Raw genomic sequence first — 22,816 nt, forward strand, 5'->3', positions numbered from 1 at the left:
GAACTAAAGTTAGTGTTTAAAATGACCATATATTAATATTCAGAAATAAAGCAGGAGAGACAGTTCTTCCATTTTTGACAATATGCAAGGATACATATTCCTGAGCTATTGATACAATCGCATTTGTTGCATCATTATTCAAGAGGCAGCAGTCAAACAATATAGATGATGTAAAAATATGGCAATCTACAGAAAGAATATCTTACTTCAGCAAGTTACACAACTTAAAAAAAATCACGTATTTATATTTATTCACATGCCACGAGCATCTTCATAAACTGAAGGAATGTATCTGTCAGTGGCACCATAAATTCATGCTGCAGACATAATTTACAGTGATTTAGTCCATAATATAATCAATCTTCCAGTAGATTTTTAGAATTCAGATGAATGCTACTTACCTCTTACATCCCAGTCCATGTGTGTTATATAGCTGGAGGCTCCCTTGCAGATTCCTACTCGCTTACTGCTCATTACATTGTAAATATCTACAAAGTTGTCGCATGATGCCACAGCTAAGTACTTTCCAGTCCCTAAAATACATCAGTAGAAACAAAAGACATTTTCAGTTTTGCAGTGTTTTGTGCAATATTAAACAAAATACCTTCTGTATATTCAACTTAGCTTTCTTTGAAATAAGTTTGGTAATTCATACATAGCCCCCGATAGACTAATGTTCATATCACATAAGAATAAAAATTTCAGTATTTTATATATACAACCATTACATCTTTACATTTTTAAACAATAAAACATTAGACCAAAATTTAAACATTTCTTGCACTCAGAGTAGCAAGGCTCAGGCAATAAAAAGGCAATGTTGCATGAGAATTTATACCAGTTTTTCGCATCACATTTTGCCTACAGAAGAGTGTTTTTCACTGAAGTAATACCAATAATTTAGGCCATACATCTAAATTCCTAAATAAGAATTCAATTGTTTGAAAAAACTGGTCTCATTGGGGCTGCTAAGCACTGTAGAGGAAAAAAAAAGGAAAAGGCACCACAACTTTCTGACATCTCAATTTCAAGCACTCTCATTAGCTAAAAAAAAAGCCTAAGTGAAGAGCCAAAATGTTACACAGTTCATACAGTAGAACACTTTTTTTTTTTTTTTAATGTCCCCAGGGGAGTTGCTGGATGTTTATGATTTAAAATTTGACTGTTGCATTTAGGAGGTTACTTTGAGTGAGTCTATCCTGATAATCTTGCCCTTAAACAAGCAATATAGGACTTTACACCCAATAATATTCAAAACATGAATATTAGTTTTGCTGGGTTTTATTTGTTATACGTAAAAAAGCATTACAAAATCTCCACTTCCTTAATCTTTTAAAGAATATCTGGAAAACAGGAGATGAAGAATATGATTCGGGTTACTGCAGTTATCTTTTGCTTCCTTTTCCCACAGTGTAAGTGAAGAAAGGCACTTCATCAGGACTATGTATTTGCAACATGACCCATCTTTAGTGCATTCTATTAGTCCAGTTGATGCAACTACAGAACAAGGCTAGAACGTTCTTAGTGAAGTAACCAATATTCACAATGTACAGCCTTATGATTGATGATGAATATAAAGTTTGCTTAAAGAATCTGGATATGAAAATCTTAATTTTAAATCACTTACCAGGAGAAAATCGGATCTCTGAAATTACATCTTTTCTGTGGTGGAAGGAGACTAGATCCTCCAGAGTATCTGCATTAACTATCAAAAAGCTTCCGTCATTGAGACCAACAGCTAATGCCTTTCCATCAGGAGAAAAGCAGCAACATCTGCCTCCTACAAGGAACAAAAATGGCATTCAGGTACATTTACAGTGAATAGTCCCTCTTTTTGATTTATTATTACAGTAGTAAAGAAAAGTTGTTCTTACTGTCTACAGTCTAATGAAATTTTTTACATGCTACCAAGATCATTTCCAAGTTCTAGTTCTGTGAAAGTACACAGAAGCTACTGGCAAATCAACAAACAGACAACACCAAAATCTTTATTAGATTTATCTGCATATTAATCAACATCTATGTAATGTAGGTTAAGCAATATTTGCTACATACTTCTAATTTGCTCTCCTTAGTATCTGGTGCCAGGTGTTTGCTACCATGTGCTCTAGTAACGAACACTCAGCTGGAAAAGGCCTTCTGGACTCACAGAATCCACTCGTTTGCTATCATGGTCACTAGGTCACATAATCCTTCTAATAAACGTGTCAAATTTAATTTGAAAAAGCTCAATTTCCCTTCTAAATTTATTTATAGCCAGTTTATAAACATTTGTTTCCATGCCAGAATTTTCCATTAGCTTAAATATTTTCCCTACTATTTTTCCTCTGATGAACTTATAGACAGTAATCCTTTATTTTGCTGTACTGACTCCGTTAGACAAAGCTCTTCAGTCCTTATCCTGTAGCTGTTCTTTCTCCGTGCTCAACTTTAAGTGCAGCTGAACATGGATGAGTAGAAGTGTAAACCAAAAATGTTCTGATCTTTTAAAATAGATGAATATCTCAATATGCGCTGGAAAAAATACCTCACTTCATCACAGGTAATTGCCATTCTCTGATCAGCTAGAACATTCTGAGCCTTCTCCTCAGTGATATGGACAATTTTTTCTTACAGTTGGCAAGTATACAGACCTTGCCTTTTTAGTTACCAAATATCACGCCATTTCTATTACTGCAGCCTGCAAAAAATATCCATTCTTTTCTGTATTGTATGCAGATGCTTTTCAACACTATCAAAGCGCCTCAAAATTTGTCCCATCAGCAAATTACATCATCACAGTCCTTACATTTATGCCAACTCTACTATTAAAAATATTAAACAATATCAGCTTTAAGATTCCAACAAACTCCGCCAATAATCTCCTAGCAACTTGAAACTTTCTCTTTTAACATTACCATCCCTGCTTGTGCCAGCTCATGACTCTTCTTACAGTTACTTTATCACATCAGATCCTCTTCAGCTAAGTTTGCTATAAGGCATGGATCATAATGCTTTACTGAACTCCAAACAGATGAAGTCTATTGCATTCCTTTGTCTAGGAAAGCATATGTATTATAAAAAGCTAGTTAAGTCCAGTCTGGTCTAATCCTAAAGAAAAAAAAAAAAAATCTCCTTATGTGATGTCACTTACAACCTATTTTCATCTGTCAAAATAGAATTTTGTTATATAGCACACAATTAGCAAGAATTTTATGACTGTTCTCTTTCCTTGTAATTCCAGATTCTACTTCTAAGATTCCCAAATAGCAAAGAATAAAAATTCCACATTAATTTTGAGATTTCTTCCCAAAACTTCTAGATTTGAATTCTCCCACTGTTCAAAATGCTTGCAATATTATATGTAAGATGGCAGATCTATGTTAATACTTCAATTTTTTATTGTAAATCCACTGACTTAAATATATTACAATTACAAATAATCTTAAACAGCATTACACAAATTCATTAGCTGAAGGGCTACATAACACTCCTGAATATATCATCAACAAAATAATTTGAGTAAAGAAATCAATTCTTTCATACTCTTCCTTTTGCAAGATTCACAATGCTGGTAAATGTTAACTGAATTCAGTTAAATTTTTCTTCATACTAAGTATCTTACCCTTCTTCAATTTGCGAACAGCTAACATACAATGGCTAGGAGATAAATCCCATATTCTTAAGGTTTTGTCATCACTTACAGTGGCACAAATAGGTAAATGAGGGTGAGTAGCTAGACCCCAAACTTCCCCCTCCATGTGACCCTGAAAAAACAAAATCAATCAGATAATTTCATATTAAAAACTGAAAACAAAAATAATACATATAAGGAAGTTGAGAAAACCAGAGTGAGAACATACAAATCCTTACAGGATAATAAAGACACCTCCAAATAAAAACAAACACCTAAAAAAAAGAAATAAAGAAAAAACCCCTTCTGCTTACAATAAAAACTTTAATTATACTAATTAACACTAGAGAAAATTATTCTCTGAGAAATAACCCTCACAACACATTTATTCTACCTTTAATTGAGGTTCTAATATATTCTTTAAAAAAATCTAGTTATTTACATATTGCATTGGCCACTCATAAGTGAATTAAACATGCACAGAATTTTATTTAAATACTAAAGGAAGTCATATGATGATATGATTTTGTAAAAAATCTGTTTTACAGTCAGGCTTAAGAAATGCAGTATATTTAGTATAACAGAGAGAAAACTGAAGTGTTTTTTAAATAATTACAAAGAAAAAAATGAAAATAAACCTGAAAAAGACCACTTTTAAAAACAACAGCACTGATCAATACTCAGAGCAACTTAATAAGGAATTTGGTGGAGTGTCCATTGTTTGACAGGATTTTTTAGTTACTTCCTTATTTTTTTGTACAAAAGTGTGATCTTGCTCTGCTTGAAAGTACAATCCTGATGAACAAATTACTACACGAAATTCTGTGATCTGTGTTCTGTCCACTAAAGAGTGGCAGTGGTCTATTCTAGCCTTAAAAATCTATGAAGTAACTACAATAACTCACTACCTTTGCCAACAATTAAAATCTTTTTATTTCACAACAGTCTTTATTTGAAAATTAAAATAATATTTGTGGTATGGAGTATTTAATTGACATTTAACATGTACCTGAACCAGCAGTGTTATTGGGCCACTTTTATCTACCTCCAATATTTCACCATTCTTTGTGCCTACTAAAATATGACCATGTCCTAAAGATATGGCACGTATAGAAGGATTATCTTCTAAGAGGAGACCTAGAATATTAAAATGTCAGAAGACAGAAGATTTTCAGGTATGCATTAGTTTAGGAGGATTTTTCACACATACACATATTACATTCTCACTGCAGAAAATGATACTTCGTAGGAAACAAGTAAAAATATATCCTGGCATGGAAGAAGTTATATGTTTAGATTCCTTTGGGGCTATTTAGCAATCACATAATTGATTAAAGAATGTACACTAGTCATTCTTCCAGCCTCCTGGTTTGAGGCCTTTTTTCATAATGAAACTGCTATATAAAGCAATTGCCAATGATCTTTCTGCTCAACAGATTACCTTTGAAATTTAATCAGTCTGATTTATTGGCAATCTTAGTGAAAAAGCATGCATACGAAGTATCAGCTATATTACTGTCTTAATACTATTTATGTTATCTTCAAACTTAGCACTATATCAAACATGAGATAAGCTGTAATAGAATTTTTTAATAAATGGATATCCCCATTAATGATTTCTGAAAGTCAGATCATATACAGGAAATGTAATTTTAAGAGAGAGGGGAGAGCGAGAAAACTATCCAGAATGTCAAATAGGGAAAACTGTAGATAAGCACTAAAATAAAAAATAAATGGGAGGAATAGGAAGGAAAGAGTATTCGTAAATCATTTCAGCACAGATAGGTATTTACACAAAAATAAGTCACAAAATTCACTAATCCCTTATAAAGCTAACCACAATTCTAAATTCTATTCCTCTTATAGACTGCTCCTGCAGAAAAAACAGAACAGACAAGATACTTCATGACTGGAAATAATAGGCTTTCTGTTTGTCACTAAAAAAACAAACAAACAAACTTGTATATAAGAGACTCAAGTTTAAATCAACTCATTCAGGCAGGTTAAGGTAAAGATGAAAATATGCCCCCTACCAAATGTGCAACCAAACTACTGCTACATGCCATTGCCCTCCGACACACACAACAGAAGTAGGACTTATTTGGAATCAATAAAGCTTTAATGGAAATTCATTTTTAGTATTTATTATGACAAACCTGGATTTCCTCCCATTGGGGAAGGCAATTCCATAGAAAGAGTTTTCTAAAGAAAGTATTTTAAACAGAGTTATAAAGAGAAAAAAAGTCTGCTCTTTTACCTTTAGACCCCGGGGCCAAAGCAGCCCTTTTGATGGCATATGTTTTGAGACAGCGCTCAAAGGTATCGTCCCAGAGAGCTACTACCCCATCCTTTCCTCCAGTGACAAATCCCTGGCAAAAAAAAATCACAAGTTAGAATCATTTCATTATTTATACTTAATTTTGCAGTGATTTCTGCCAGTACCGACGATGGATTACACCTAACACTGTAACTGGACATGCATAAAACTACAGATACCCGAGACGAAAAGATCAGGAATAAAATGATCCAATTCTCTTCCTGATCAAGGTAGCATAGGTCTCTACATGCCACATACACTGGCTGGATTTAAAAGTTCTAACTAATAAGCTTCTACCACACTAACAGAGCAATTCAACTGCCTAACATATCAAAATGTTTTTCTTGATATTTAGCCTCAACGTCCCTTTGGTATTTCAACTCATTACTCTAAGTCACACTTAGTACAACTTCCAAAAAGTTCTTTAGTGTTTATATCCTTCAAATATGCGCATATTTATGCCATTTTATCTTCAAAAGTGATTTACAGCTATTTAATGGAGCCAGAGGTATACTTAATACTGAAATCATTAATACTTTCCTTTGGAGAATTTAATTCTTGCAATAGCAATCAGTGAGATACGATTTGTCCAAAGCTTTTGTACTGAAACCCAAATCTTACAAGGTGCTGTAACTTGTCTAATCTAGCAAAACACAGACACATACAGAATTTTAAACATACAAGTAGTCTAACTGGAATACCATTTACATTTAAGCACATGCTTAAAGGCTTTCCTGAGTCAAGGCAAGTTGAGTGTAAGTACAGAGTACTTAGTGATTTACAGACTGAAGGCTTCCACTAGGGAATTGTTAACTACAGCACAAAATAATATAAGTATGATCCTCTCATAGTGAAAAATGAATTAATACTATTATTAAGCAGTCATGTATAATCCCCATATACTTAATGTTCAGTGTATATTAAATATCACAGTCTCTGCTGAATACTTTCATCAAAAATAAAAAATAATAATAATACAAATAATAAAACAATATCAATCTGTTGTATACAGTTAGTAGTAATAGGTGTGAAGCACCTCTTACAGAAGTGGTCAGAATCCTTTTCTTCATGCTATCCTAGCTTTATTTATACATTAAGCCAATACTCTCCAAAAATGGGTCATGGGAAGTAAGAGCAGTGAGGTGCTGAAAATCTTAACAAATTCTTCTTCTCTCACAAAGTCACACATTCCATTAAACTTATGGGTACTTCAATAAAAAAGTACTTTTATTTATCAGTTATAAATTTCCATTATTACTTTAGTAAGAGGCCATGAAAATTATTGAATAAGATGTCACAAGTCTGAAGAGTTTTGAGAAACACCACGCTACGCAACAAGAATTGGAAACAGGCACAAATCACTGTTTTGAATCTGGACTCACAAAGCTTTCTGTAATGGAAGTAAAGTGATGCATTTCTGAGTTTGGGAAGGCCTAGGTCAGCATCTGAATTTTATGAACTTTTTTCTCTAAGTTTGCAGATGGTTTCCTGTCCAGACATCAAAAAATTGTTTCATTAAGGAGTAAATACTAGCAAGATATAAAAAGTAATACAGCTATGATCTTTTGATATTTTAAGTAAGAGAAAAGTGCCTTTCAGTCTTAAAAAATTAATTTTTTGTCTTAATAAATTATGTTTATTTTCCCTAAAAGCAAATGGCCTATAAAACATGAGAAAAAAGTAAAAAAGTACAGCTTCTTTAGCTCACAAATAGGTACTTTATTTTTAATATATATCCTTTCCAGAGACATAAAATACTGTCAGCTGATCCTCAATGACTGTTCAATTACATGCTCTTAGCCTTACCAATGTGATTAATTCTTCACTGAGGGAGGTTAACTCAAATTAAGAATTTATAGATAAGTTAAAATTGCTCATGCTGCAATCTCAGATCAGTTCACAAGCAACAGCTCACTACAGCACAATAACTTACATTACTATCCAAGCTCAAAGGATTCATTATAATCAATTTTTATAAAATTCTAATTATCTTGGTTAGAAAGTATCTCTCTCAAGTTACCGAGTGAGTGAACTAAACCTCAGACCTCCATCTGCTAAGCAGACTGTACTCCACGCAAACCATCTTGTAGTAAGAAATATGGCAGGTTAATGTAGTGTAACAGAATTATCCCCCCTTTTCAGAGGGTGCATTTCAAAAATCTCAGACACAACAGTCCATTTGCTTTTACTTTCTTTTTTCACTGTCATCCTCAGAGTATCATGATCAGTGAGGACTCCAAGTTAACTGGCACAACACCAAAAGGCACGTAGCTCTTAGAATTAACCAAAGGATTACTACGACATACCAATGCGATGCATATCTTTCCACTTCTAAGAGAATTCTTTCTGAATTCTGAATTCTTTCTGGCCTGACAAAGAGGTAACTAGAGCACCAGAATTCATCATAGCAAAAGACTTCATTTTTGTTTAAACCTAGCCAAAAAAAGGAGACATTTCTTAAATCTAAATTAGGTCTTATGTAAAATCCTCGCAGTTTACTTACCTTTTCTAATGCATGCATGCTGAACACAGGACCATCATGTGCTTTGACAGTTTTTATGAGAAACACATCTCTCCAAATGCACACATCCCCTGTGGAAGTCCCGGAGAAGGCCATCTCCTCAGTCCAGCCATACACTGCACACATCATAGTGTCAGTTCTTCCCATTGCACCGATGCAGCCCTTTCTCCCAATTAGTCCTCCCCCTAGTTTAAAACAAAAACAAGTCATCAAACGTTTGCTTACAATTATTTTTGAAAAAAACCCTGTAAAAACAACTTTACCCAGAGTAATAAATCCTTTTTTTCTGGTTAACCCATACTTCCCCAAAAACAAAACTTGAAAAGATTTCTCAAGAAACACCTATTTGGTACCTTTGAAGATAAAGCCTTACTTTTAACTTGCTACTTGAATCAGGATTTGAATATGTACATACACTCACAGACATACTACAAAGAGAAAGTGTATTTGTAAACTCACATCTAAACAAAAATTTAACATCCACCACACTTCCAGATAAATTCCTAAATGGAATGAACTTGAAAGAAAAAAAAAAAAAACAAGAAAAAAAAACACTTTAACACCCCTTTTCTTTTCATGGTATGCATTCAGTGGCAGGATTTCTAATTTTCATTTAAAGAGTTACCATATTGGCCTCTGGATGATAGAAATGTAACTGCTATATAAATTTTAAAATACTTTAAAATACCATGATGTTCTAAAATAATTTGACAGGTATAACACACAGTAATTTCTGGGTAGAAAGCCAGATTCAGATTTTCACGATCCTCAGAGAAACTTCATGCGTTATAAAACAGAAACGTCTCAGGATCTAAAATTTCACATCATTCTCCCCCATTCACAGAGGCAAGGTCTCTGAATTTCTTTGCCCTCACTTGCACTGATGAAATTTAGTCCTAAGAATACACATCGGAGTCACTTCTCCCCTCAGGTGCACCTGCTCTGGTGCAGACTTCATCCGAGACGTAGCATTTGTTAAGGTGCACTGATTCCACCCCTCACAGTGACACTGAGAAGTGTGTTTCAGAGTGACTGTTGTGCCAGCGTGCCTGTTTCAGTTTTGCCCAGACGGGCTTTAGCATTATAGAAATCTGCTTCCTCCTAACTCTGAGCAATGGCTGATAAAAAGCGTGCATTTTTCTCAATTTTGTTTTTTTGTTCAAAAGTACCATGACAAAAGTACCATGACATCATAGTTAAGACCTTCTTCTAAACAATTTATAGTAATGCCCCAGTAAATATGTTCTGACACATTTCATTCTTTCTTTACTTAGTAATAACAATTAACAATTAATAATTAATAAAATTAATAATTAATAAATAACTTCAACCACTTGCCCTCAGACAATCTTTGCTGATTTCTGGTGGAACCTTTAAATGAGAAAATTAGTGTCATTATTTTCCTCAGAGACCTTTCTCACAAAAATTACTTTAGCAGAGACTCATCTGAGTTGATGTGCACAGGCTCTTAGAGAATTCTTAGCACAGAAGCTAATCTGCCATAGCTTATTTGTCTTCATGTGCTTTTTAACGTTCAACATAACAAAGTTCAGACTAACATCGGGGAATAGCTGTTCTTGCTGTTCTAAAGCAAAATTTTCCAGGCAGATAAAGCAAGCTGCTTGTCTTGGTTTTTAACAGTCATGTTTAAAAAAAAGTATCTAAATAAACAGGTTACAATCACTCAAGATGAATTCACTTCCAGTACTTTGTCTGAATTTTTTTACATGGATTTTTATCACCTTAGATTTATTTATATTTTTGCCTCTTTATAACACAAAAATCACACTCAAATTGTCCTTCTTCCAAAAATTGCTTTATTATTTTAGAGCAGCTCTACAACATTTTGAAATGTGTGAGATTATTATTAGATATAAAAACAGAGAGTAGGAAATCCAATGTCCTTTTCACTTGTAAGGCTAATTCATGTTACTCGTAATAGAACTTGGGCAAAGCTAACTTAGAGATATGTAGAGAGAAAATATCTCCCCATAATGCGTGAAGCACACTGTAACAGATGCTGTATTTATACTTTAAAGAACATAAAAAGCTGTTACAAAGAAAAATTAAAAAATACCTTCCTTACCTGCTCTACGCCAGAATTTCATGTGTTTAATTCCAACTGTAATCAATTTATCAGGCATATAAGGATTAATCTTAACAACAAAAATCTTATCTTTACTTCCCCTGAAATACAAAGCAAAATATTTTATTGTTTTAAATAAAAATATATCTACTCCTATTTTAAGTATGTAATCTTTTATCTTGCTAATGTATCCCTTCTCTATCTTGCTAACATTTACGTCCAGATCATAAACAATAGGTTTTTTTAATGAGAAGTAGGAAGGAAAGACAACTAAAGTACTGAGTGCTGTTCTATTTTCACTCGCCTTCAGTTTCCAGAACAAGAATGTGATTATGCTACTTCAGAAAGCCACTAGGTGGCATTTTCTTTGCAAAAGAATATACTTAAAAAATGCAAATATATAATGGCATTTACACCTCTGACAGCTCATAATGAAACTTAATGGTGTATAGTTGCATACCTTACTTAAATGTCTCTCATGCTGAAAACAAATGGCCATTCTCATCCACCTCTCACTGAATTTTTCTGTTTTTCCTTTTAGAATAATACAAATGCTGCAGTTATATCAATTTTAAATGAAAATTTCAGTTGCTGAAAAACGTCAGAATTTGTTGTGTATTTTAGATTTCTTACTATGCTCTTAAACATATAAACCCAATGCTTCAGTTCTATAGTTTGAAGAACAGCTGTCAGCTATATTTGCTATCTATGCAAGAAAAAAAACCACTTACTAATAATTTTATTTCAAAATGCAAAAGAGGCTCTAATTCCTAGGTTTTGCTCCCCAGTCAAGAACGGCAAAACTCTTTTACCTTTCTATGGTTTTCAGATCACTGAATAAACTAGTAGAAATGAAGAGCACAAACCAGTTCCTTTCAAAACTCACACTGTTATCTTCGAAGTACAGATGTTGCTCTCAAATATTCTATTCAATTCCTCTGACTAGGCAGGAGAAAAAGCTCCCCAGAAACAAAATCCAGACTAAACTGAGGGAAAATTCACCTCCAAAAGGTTTCTATACATTAGGCCAAAGGCAGACAAATGAAGCACCAGAAATGGTATCTTCAGAGAAGCCAAGCTAACTGGGCTTCTGGTAAGTAACTGGGAAGGGAGTGACCCTCCTTTCTCTAATTGCATCATGTATTCAGGATTTTCATTCCTCAGTAGGTAAGAAACTCAAAACATGTTCAAAAAGAAAATAAGAGTAAATGTCACTGAAGAGCAATAATGAAGTTAATGGGTAAGTAGGAAGCTGAGTTTTTTTAATTGTATTTTAATTGCAGACAATAATAAATCCCTTTCAAACTCATCTAGAGCAATGTTTGCAGTAGGTATACTGAATCCTGAGAGGGAGTAGGGAAAAAAAATATATCACTCACATTTTTGCCAAATGATAAGCAACAGATCCTCAGATACGACAAAGCAAAAGGTTTCCAAAATATTTCTCAACATTAGAAATAAGATTCCATCCTGTAGATCAAATCCCTCTTTAATAAATGAGTATGAAATAATGTGGGCAGAGTGAGAGAAACTCAGAAAAAATTAGGTTGGAAGGGACCTTTGCAGGTTATCTAGTCCAACCTCTGGTTCAAAGCAGGACTAACTTCAAAGTTAGATCAGACTGCTCAGGACTCGAAGGTAAAGGAAAGAACCTTGAAGAGAAGACGACCTCTGAGTAAAACAGCTGTAACCTATAATCTACCATCACAGGAAAGAGATGACCTCTGATGAACAAGATCTGAAAGAGTACAGCATATGCTGAGCTTTTTGCCTCAAGAAACTTGAGGTCTAGAAATATTTCTTAATCAGGCACAGCCAGTAGCTGCAGAAAGGAGAACAGTGTGTGAGAGGCATGGAAAAACTGAGTTATTTCTGTCAGTGTTGGTAACGACTAAAGAACAAGCATGCATCTCTGCTGCAGAAATGCTGAAGAGGGCCACAGAAGCTAGGATTATCAGGGAGGAAAGGCAAGACTTGTTTACAAACTTTGATCACAGAGTTCAGATGTACAGAGCCTTTGACTACAGATGTAATTATTTTTTAGCATAACAAATTATAGAAGCAACATACGGAAGTGCATGGGAAAAGTTTTAAAGAGATTTTTTCAGAACACATCAAACATGTAAATGAATTGTTTTCTATGTCTTCTTCTCTCAACAGTTGAGCTGTCACAGCAGTTCCTGTTGACTCTATTGTAGTTTCAGTTTTTCTCCCCAAAGAAAATTTTAAGGCTGTGCTAAAGCTATTGCCTTTATTATTATTATTGTATATTTTGTATATATACTGTATATATATTGTATATATATGTATCATGTATTATTAACAAGTGAAAGGAACAGCAAATTTATTAGATAACTATTATTCTTTAATTAATATATTTTGTTCGCTGTCATTTGAAACTAAATCTAGGTAGAAATTTTAAAATTAACTTAAATTCCTACCTTACTGCTGAAAGCTTCTCTCCTTTCTTCCAGTCCCAGAGAACAATAGTATGATTGTCATCTATTCCAACAGAAGCCAAGCGTTTCCCATCCGCTAGAAAAGTAAATTTATGATAAGAGAGTAGACAGATAACATTATGCTGCAATAATAAGAAACTAGATATTATATTTAAGAACATTATAACTTCAGAAATACTATTTGTACAAATAGTATGACTAAATACAGAGGGTGTATATATATATATACACACACACACACAAATAGTGTATATGTACACAACATATATATATAATGTAAAAATAAGTAAATAATAGTATGACATGGTATGCTTAGGGGCAGCTTTGGTATTTGCTAGATTTTAAATTAGAGTGGTCAGCTGGATGGAGTTTAGGATTTCAAGTTAAGAACTCTAAATTCTACGTGACCACGAAGAACTGACTCAGCAAACATCTCAGGCTAGACGTTTAACATCACAACTATCATTTTTAGACATTTGAATTATCCTGTCTAGAAACGGCACTAAGACCCTCTGCATTTGGATTAGATCCTTTGTTCGGCCAGTTGCTGACACAGTTGCACAAACGCCTTCAACACAGGTTGTACTATGAGTATCCTCTGTTCACTCTGGGAATCCCTGTTCATTTCTAAATGGGAAAGCACTAAAGCAATTCCAGGAAGTTTATGAAACATTCCTAAACTTGGTAACAGGGTAAAATCTTTCAGCAGCTCTGAATGTGTACCACATGAATCTTCCAGAAAGATGTTATTTGTGCTCATTTGAGATCAACATCTTTCTGTTATATACTCGTCTTTGAAATTGCTAAGTATCCATGCTAGAATATGGGAAATGACATTTGGGTACTGTCTTGAAAAAGGAGAGCAAAGAAAGGCAAGAAGCCACAAGCAACAAAGACCTAAGATCCGATACTACTCATTCTTTGCCACCACACACATTCCCTGTGAGGTCAGAGGTCCTATCTAGTAAGACCAAACCATTAAAGAACGTACAGAAGCCAGTGGAGAAGAGGAAATTTAAGCTGGTACAGGAATTCACATTATGGGGTGCAGAAATCACAAAAGATTTAACCGACAATCTCTCATGGTAGTACGAGGCAGGAAAAAGAGGAGGTTCAGTTTCTTCCCAGAATGTGATTCAATATGCTACTTGGTGGGCTTCCAGGATTAAAGTACACACCTGACCAATTGTTACTATTTGCTAAAAAACAAACAAAAACTTACAGTCCTAATGCAGACTCAACACTTGACAGCTGTAAGCCTGCCTAACACATCGAAAGAAACTACAAGGTGATCAGCTCAGCTCCCCAATGCCACAGAACCCTTCCTTGTGGTTTACAATATGCAAGACTGTACAGTGGCACTGTTTAAGGAATGATCACTCTGAGATAATGCCATTTGAGACTCATCACTGGAGAATATTTTTAATACAAATACAGTGTATTAGTGTATAGAGTGTAGAGCGTCAATACAGTGTAGAGGAATTCGCACTAGCTCGGGAGAACTGAGTAGTTTGCACTGTCATACAGAAAAGGAAAATTGCAAATAAATAAATAAATAAATAAATACTTATTACCTGAAAAATCAACAGCACAAACACCATACTGGTGATAGCCCTTTAATACTGACAGTGGTTTTATTGTTTCTGTATCCCAAATGTGTATTGAGGAATCTCGACCAACCTGAAAATATTAATAGTTACAAGCATTTTTTCATTTCTCTTTCATCAGTTATTTGACATGTTTTTTAAAGCATAATATTACCTTATAACAAATATTTCATAAAGTATTTGGAAAAATTTATAGTGATAAAATCTTCCTAGTATTATTTGCTCTGGCTAACAATACTATTCCCTTTCCTGCTTCACAACTACCATTCCCACAGGTGGCTGTTTCTTCCTTCCAAAGACACATTAAATACAATTAACTAATCTTACAATAGATTCTTCTTGCAAAAAAACTTCATTGATTGCACTGTGGCATATTTATTCCATCAATTACTTCTCTATCAATCATTGCCTGTCTAAAAATAAGAGGTTATTTTTATTGCTAGTAAGCAAGCTACTCCATGCTTGAGAAATCAAGGTGACTTCTATTATTTTCTGGTGTCATTTACAAGTAACAAAGTTTCTGCAACTCAGGTGCTATTGCACTGATACCTGTGGAGTTGTCTTCAGTAGACTGGTACTAATTCAGATAACTAGAACCTGATAAGAAGGAACAGAATATAGCTTATTCTTTTTCAACTGTGCTGGAAGGTACAAACATTATGAGCCATTACTTACAGCACAGTACACAAGATGGGCTGCAAAACCAGAAGGACATTCTTCTATGTGTAAGACATAGGACTGAAGAAAAGTAAGCTCTGTTTCTGGTTTTGCCACAGACTTATGTAATGTTTGTAAAGCTTTTTGTAATGTCCACTCTCAGGAGAATCTGAACTAATGTTGCATGGGGAATTTGATTACTGCATTACCTAATTTTACTTTGCAAATTCAATATTCTTTTGACAGAGGAAGGTACTTTAAAATATAGCAAATCCATGCATGTTTTTATTCATATTCTTTACTACCCCAAAATTAAATTGAATCCATTTTCACATTTATGTATTTAATGTATACAGTGACCAATAAATTTAGGTTTATCTCAAGGATTTTCATACAAATTAAGAGTATTATCAGAAAAAATGTATTTCTATTAGAAATTGGAGCTCTCCCCACATTTTTTTGTGTCTTTGGCTATGCCCAGAGGTTCTCCAATTTTCAACCTATAACAATAAAAGCAACAACAACAACAACAATTCAACTTCAAATGTCAAATCAAACCTTCAGGTCCTGGTACATAAACATTTATGGGAAGAGTTCTTTGTCAGAAAACACGAGACAGAATAATTACTTCAAATTACTGTCTGGAGAAAGATAAAACGAACTATACTTTAGTATAGAAATACTTTAGTAATACCGATACCTGTGCTGCATGTACAAACCATGGACAGCTTGGTTAGAGGTGATAACCAAAAATAAAATACATAACTCATTAAACTGGAATGCCAGAATATAAGATTAATTGATTCTCATAGTTGCAATTCTCTTCACAACTAAGAAATCTTAAAAAATTAGCTGCATACTTTCCTCTATTTGTTATCCTACAGCAGCAATATAAAACAATGCTGAATAAAAACATTAATCTTTTCATAAATAAAGAAGAGGTAAAAAAGCCTTCAACCAAAGACACTTATCAGAATTAACATAAACAACTGGAAAACACATGTGCTACAGTTTTTAACATGATTCCATCTGCAATAGAAATACTGTCCTTCACTGAATAAACGTAGACTGGACCCTCTTCCTCCCAAAAATGCTTTTCTAAATTCAGTGTAGCAATTTCAGATTCCTATTGCAGATAAGCAGATAAACGTGCATCCTACCTGGCCTGTTGCCACGTAGTCCTTTAAGGGATGAATAGCGAGGCAAAGAATGTCATCATCGTGACCCAGATAAAAGCGCTGGGTGTTCTGCTGCCGATTATACACCACGCCCACTGCTGCAACGTGGTATACGATTTCACCTGTCTGAGTGTAAAATAAGTTGCTTCGACAGTCGTAACCTCTGTAACTAAAGAAAAAAAGATTTGTGCATCAAGATCGTGACCAGATATACTAAATACTTAATGAGATAAAAATATGCAAGATGCACCTGACATACATAAAAGCTCAGATTACTTATCAATTACTATGTTGCTATTTTAAGATTATTAACGTGTATGCCAACAGAATACCAATTTACCATTTTCAGCTACTGTTCAGAAATCAGTACTACTAGCACTAATTTGAAAGTAGCTGCTATTTAATAGTTACTCTTCACATCATGTTGGAAAAGGATGTAATGGCTAATACTTTTTCCAGACCACACGGGAAATTCAGACAGGCAACATATAATTATATAAATTATAAAATGTCCAAAATAGTAATTCTGGCTATCTCTTACTGCTCAAAAATCAGACAGCAGAGTTTCCACAAAAAATAGACAAAATGGATTGCAGGAAATTGAAAGTTTCTGCAAAGTTTCTATCAGGAAGATTAAAGCATAATATTTTTTTCCAGATCACTTTCTTTTCTGAAGGGACTGTCTCCTTTCTCAGATGGCATGAACAGGCCAATTCCCAGTTTAGGCCTTTATGAACCGCCATTATATATATATTTCATCCTAGGTGTGATTAAGATTCAGTATCCCATGAAAACCAGGGGTGGTATTTTCAAAAGTCCAGGGTCATACTTTCAAAAGCACCTTAAGATGCTCAGAAACCTAAAGAGAATTAAACACACAAGCAAGTTTTTAAATGGTACTTTTGATAACTCTTTTCTGGGCTCTCATTGGAGATAACATTTTTAAATGCATAAATTAAACTGGTTTCTTTCTTTCTTCTGATATAAACAATGCTCTATAAATTCCTGAGGCATCCTGTTTCTATGCAGTTACTCCCCCATTTAATCTCTTCCTGTTCCAGTTCTTCCAGACCTTTGTTAAAGTCAGCTTTTTAATTATTTCATAAAGATGCAGGCAAAATCTGGTTACATTTCTAAACACACAGTTACATTTACCAGAAGGGAATGATTATGGGTAGAAGATGCCTGAATGTGTTTGAATTAGCTATGAATTATTTTGATTTAGGGATCATAAGGCTCTACCTAAGTATTTTTTGCACTCAACTACTAATTGAGCCAGTTGGGAAAAAAAAAAAAAAGATGATTAGCAAGTCATACATGACAAACAAAACAACTAATCAATAACCATCAGCAATTCAAAACTAACAGAAATCTCTAATGTCTGTGTTACAAGATACTTCTCATGCTGTTAATTACTTGCTTAATTAAAAGCATATATCATCAGAACAAATTACATTACATTTAAGCAGAAAACAAAAGCAGGATCTTTTTGTAACAGTGCAGTTCTTTAAGTTGTCACCTAAGACCAAGATATATCTGTACAGGTACCATTATGTATTATACACAAAGTGAATGGGGTAATATTAGAAAATTAGTGGATACAAGACACTTAAGGTACAAATGAAAAACAGAAATAGTGCATTCAGAGTAGAAGAGTCTTTCATAAATTTATATATTGCTTTTCTTGCATACATAGGGCAACAATATGCAGTGGTCAGCTAACAAATCTTTAAGACAGTTGACTAACTTTAGCTTAATGAATACTATTCTGACAACTCCAGCCATGGATTCATGTTCACAAATACCAGATCTATGCATTATTGGATGATGGTGCAGCACGTATCTGGACCAGGTTTGAGCACACTGTATTTCTGTTGACTAACCTGCAACATATGTAATGGTGTTTATGTCAGATCGTATGTGATTAGGGATAAATTGCTTAAGTCATCTCACAAAAACTATAAACAGACCAGCAGAAGGTCTGTCAAGGTCAGCAACTTGTGCAATGTGGCTGAACTCTTTTTCCTCAATATCATATACTCTAAACACAGATATACCACCTTGTCTAAACCCTGGCCACAGTGAAATAGCAAATGAGAATAGCTACATAAAGATTAACGCTTTGCACAGAATTTCCCACAGTAGGCTATCTTGGTAGTCTAGTCTTGAACAGCGAAAGAATTGGTGACTTCTACTGTTATATATGCAAGTATTATTATTATTATCAAATAATACAGAAAATTTCTGTGAATGGTTTTGTGCTCCTTGTTACCAGAGAGATGCTGATTAGCAGGAGTCATAAATTAGTTCTGGAAGAACATTTACTTTTTATGTTCATGCTGAGGAAATGTACTGTTGTCTAAACGGTTTGGAAAACTCCCATTTAAAGAATCACCAAAACTTACCTGAATAGTTTACACTACACAACTTTGGCTCGGTCCCAGTCAGGCAACCTTTCAATGTCTCCTGAGTTACTGCCCCTTCCAGGTCTCTAGGAAAATCTCTCTCTCTCCATCAGCTCCGAGGCTGAGTTATGTATCTGCTCCCTGCTCTTCTCAAAGTGACCTACAATTCGGACTCATGCGAGAGGTGCTCTCTTCAGCCCTGCTTCACTCTCCCTCCACCCATAGCCTTCACTAGCAACTTCCCCAGCAGCACGCGAGCCATTTTGAAGCTGGTTTCTGCCTGACCCAAAGTGCAGCAGCCAGGCAAAGCAAGCAGGCAGCCGCCTTCTCTGATGTTCATCCGTAGCCTTTTAAAGGGACATAATATACAACGGCCTATAGTAGCTATGAAGAAACAAAACTAAAATAACCTGTTGCAGTATGCAACATCAACCTCATAACAACATGACATGACAACATTCAGTGAAGGGCAGGGATTACAATGCAAGTGCAGTGCCAGAGAAGATACCTGGACCTATCCTCACTCAGACGTCCTTTTCCTATGCTTCACTGTCTACTCAACCTTGTTAAAAATACCGGATTACCTCTGCAAGCACAGAATCATAAAAACTGTGCTGAATACACACCATAAATAAGACTATATAAAAAAGCAGCTACAAAAACATGTATGATGAAAAAAATAATGCTTTAGAAATACTAGATATCAAGGAATTTTTAAAAACTTTCTGAGAAAACCTGAATGGAACATATCCACTGCATAATTAGCAGGCCGAGGATACACAGCAGTAATGAATAAAAATAAAAAACATTAAGGCAGCAAAAGGATCTAAGACCCTTTTACTTGCAACTCACATACTCAGAATTTTGCTAGCTCTTGTCAAGGCAATTACCCATATATTCTAAATAAAGCATAGTGAAACCGAGTATACTAATGCTATATATCACAGGAATACCAAAAAAAAAACCCATCCCCCCCCCAAATGTATCTAGGATATAGGAAAAATAGTTCTTATTACTCATATCTATAACTTCTTATAACTAAAGTTTGTATTTTAGTTCACTTCCTCCATTTATGAAATATGCTTGTAAATCAGTTGCTTATAATCAAAGAAAACATATGTTGCCAAAACTAATATTAGAGTGGTGCAAGCAAAGAAATTTTGTAACCTACCTAACCCATCCTATCTTTCTCACATGCCAGTATAGTAACTCCCCAACTATAAAGGTCAGCTTTTCACCAGAAGGGTAAAGCAGCGGGCTCAGGTAGTCCAAGCAGAGATGAAAAAGGACACCTTTCAACATTCAGGACTATTCCCTGACAATACACTACGCAGTTCTAAAATCCTTACATTTACATGTTATCAAGGCCATTAGAACTGAGGTTATTAGCTAATCTCAGTTCTCAGAAAAAGCATAAAGAGAAGCAATTTCTCAGCATGCAGAACACAAACCACAAAAGTAATTTACAAGTAAAAGACTAGCAAGTAGATTACTAAAATTCCTTGATTAGCAAGTAGAAACTAAATAGTAATGAAAGAAAGCTCTAGATCATAGCTACTGGATCATATATACTCCATACCTAAATCAAGGCACAATAAACATAACACTGCATTCTGTGTTTCCAAGTGGTGTTCATTAACAACTTAGCAAACCAGCAGTCCACGACTGATTAAAGTTATTATGACAGTAATTTTCAGAAGACAGTTACCTCACCTCAATGACATGCAAGAAAACCTGTTGTCATCTTGGCATCAAAAACAATCAAAATGCCATTATCAAGGTCATGAATAGCAGGAGCTGGATTCACTTTGAGAATAAGACATGTAAACATAAGTTTGTATATGTGGGTTAGATATATTAAGCCCATATTTTAATCAACAGAGTTCTAGTCAATAAAGTCAATGGGACCTGGAGGGCTACTCAGCTGACCAGCCCAGTCCGCATTTAATTTTACATGAGCCAAATCACTATCTGCGCTCCATTAACTGCTGACTGGATCTCCACTGACTGTGACTGAAGTTTCAATACATGCATAAAACACCTACTTTTAGACTCTAATTGTAAGTGCTTTAATCTGAAGCTGGATCCCACCCACAGCTGCAAGTTACACATCTATAGCGAACTCAGGGGCATCTTCACAAGTAGTGTCCTGTTTGGAAAAAAATAAATGTCTGTATTTTGTCTGATTCTGAAAATGGTTCAAAAATTTGTGTGTTATTCTTCAAAATATTTATGGGAGATTTTTTTAATGCAGTGCACCACTCCCCCCCCCCCCCAAAAAAAAAACCCCACTAAAAGAACCAAATGTCAAAATAAACATGGTAGATGGTCAGAGTTTTTAGCACAAAGGTAGAGATTTTAAAAAAACAAACCTCACAACAACATTTTCTCAAGAAAGTCACTCATAGCCCCCTCTCATCAGATGTTATATTCATTATTGCAACTTGTAGTTAACAGCCCCCAGAAGGAATTTATGCAAGGTGTCACAAGAATCTCATTTAAGAGTACAAGAAATCCAATGTCATCTTCAAACCACAACCAAATTTCACCTTATGATCAGGTCAGTTCAATGAACATGCTGAAACCTCAAACCAGACTTTTCTTAAAGTTCTTGAATATTTAAAAACTCATTCTTGTGAAATGAACAGTATAGCTTGTAGACAATACAGGACAAAAGCATTATATCTGCACCCTATATACGGCCTGCCAACAAGAAGGAAGCAGCATAAGCACCGAGTCCAAGAAAGGTATTCTTCTGAATACCTCAGAAGGTGTATCCTTTTTATGTTACCTTACCACCACTGTCAAAGACGTGGCAGAAGGAAAATACAGGAATTGCCAAAAAGAAAGCAAACTAGTAAATCACTTTAATCTAATAACCTGTCTCTTATAGTGATAGCATCACATCTCTTAGAGAAAGATGCACATAAAGATTAACCTGATAATAGGGGAACTTGCTTTTTTATCCATATTAACCAGTGGCTGGTACACGTGCTAAGCATTATTGTTTTTATCCCCTTCCAAAAGAGGAAGTAATCAGAGGCTTAAAAGATTTCTTATAGGAGATGAAAAGATTTTTAAAAGTTCATCTTTCAAGGCAGTTCACAAATTCAAAACACAAGAACAACTTGCTCACAAAGAAAGGAAAAAGAACTTCCTATTTTCCTAGTTCAAAAAAGCACCCTCTTTACACTTTTAAGAAACATCCAAGACATTTCCATTGCACCTAAAAAAGATGAAGCAAAGCAAACTTCCTGAATCAGAGAATATGCCTATTACTCACTTGGAAGTGGGTCACTTTAAAGTTAACAGCTTGGGCATTGAGAAAAATCTGTTGTTCAGCATGGATTCTTCATTAGTTTCCTTGGTGCACACTGGGTAACCAGACACAACTCAACTGGACATTCTACTTCTGGTCATTCCTGGATATTCTGGTCAAGCTTCACTTCTGTTGTGAAGGAAATAACAATAATCCCAAAGATCCAGGTCCCTTGCTTGTGCTACAGCTTCCTCAGGATGGTTTGGTTTGATTCTTAGAACAAATTTGAAAGACTATAGCTACCCGCCTTAATGCATTTTTTACATAGGTATAAAAATCTTCAACTGAGAATCCTCAAGTATCAAAAAAGAGTAATATATATCAAACAGCTCTGTACCCAGTTTCCCCACTGTCATTACTTCCAAACCATTCCTCAAATTCCTTGTTTTCTACAGACAAAATTACCGAGTTAAATGATTAACTGTTCTTAGACAATTAATTTATTAAGGATTCCATGTGGAGCCCTTCTAAAAATGTTATAGTGACATTACAGACAGCAACGTCACTATACAGCAAGAAAGTATCAGTAACTTAGCTGTGCATTTATTTAACTCTTCAAATTAAGTTGCATTCCTGCAAAGAGGTTATGTTTTGAAAGGAAAACACAGTATTACCCAATTTCCAGTGCCTTAATTTAACAAAGGCTTTGGGGTT

The 22,816-nt window shown here is 34.7% G+C and overlaps 1 protein-coding gene across 1 annotated transcript in view; it reads right to left on the reverse strand.

The window, feature by feature from the left end:
* The window catches only part of EML5 (EMAP like 5), a 128,206-nt gene that overhangs the window by 45,819 nt on the left and 59,571 nt on the right, over positions 1–22,816 (reverse strand). Inside the window, exons 14-23 of the mRNA XM_067295610.1 lie at positions 16,421–16,607; positions 14,571–14,676; positions 12,979–13,072; positions 10,538–10,638; positions 8,434–8,636; positions 5,871–5,982; positions 4,623–4,750; positions 3,605–3,746; positions 1,628–1,780; positions 402–533 (exon numbers count right to left, since the gene is read on the reverse strand). Of these exons, the coding sequence (XP_067151711.1) occupies positions 402–533; positions 1,628–1,780; positions 3,605–3,746; positions 4,623–4,750; positions 5,871–5,982; positions 8,434–8,636; positions 10,538–10,638; positions 12,979–13,072; positions 14,571–14,676; positions 16,421–16,607 (1,358 nt within the window). The remainder of the gene's footprint in view (positions 1–401; positions 534–1,627; positions 1,781–3,604; positions 3,747–4,622; positions 4,751–5,870; positions 5,983–8,433; positions 8,637–10,537; positions 10,639–12,978; positions 13,073–14,570; positions 14,677–16,420; positions 16,608–22,816) is intronic.

Source organism: Apteryx mantelli, chromosome 4, assembly GCF_036417845.1.
Source record: "Apteryx mantelli isolate bAptMan1 chromosome 4, bAptMan1.hap1, whole genome shotgun sequence".
NCBI lineage: Eukaryota > Metazoa > Chordata > Aves > Apterygiformes > Apterygidae > Apteryx > Apteryx mantelli.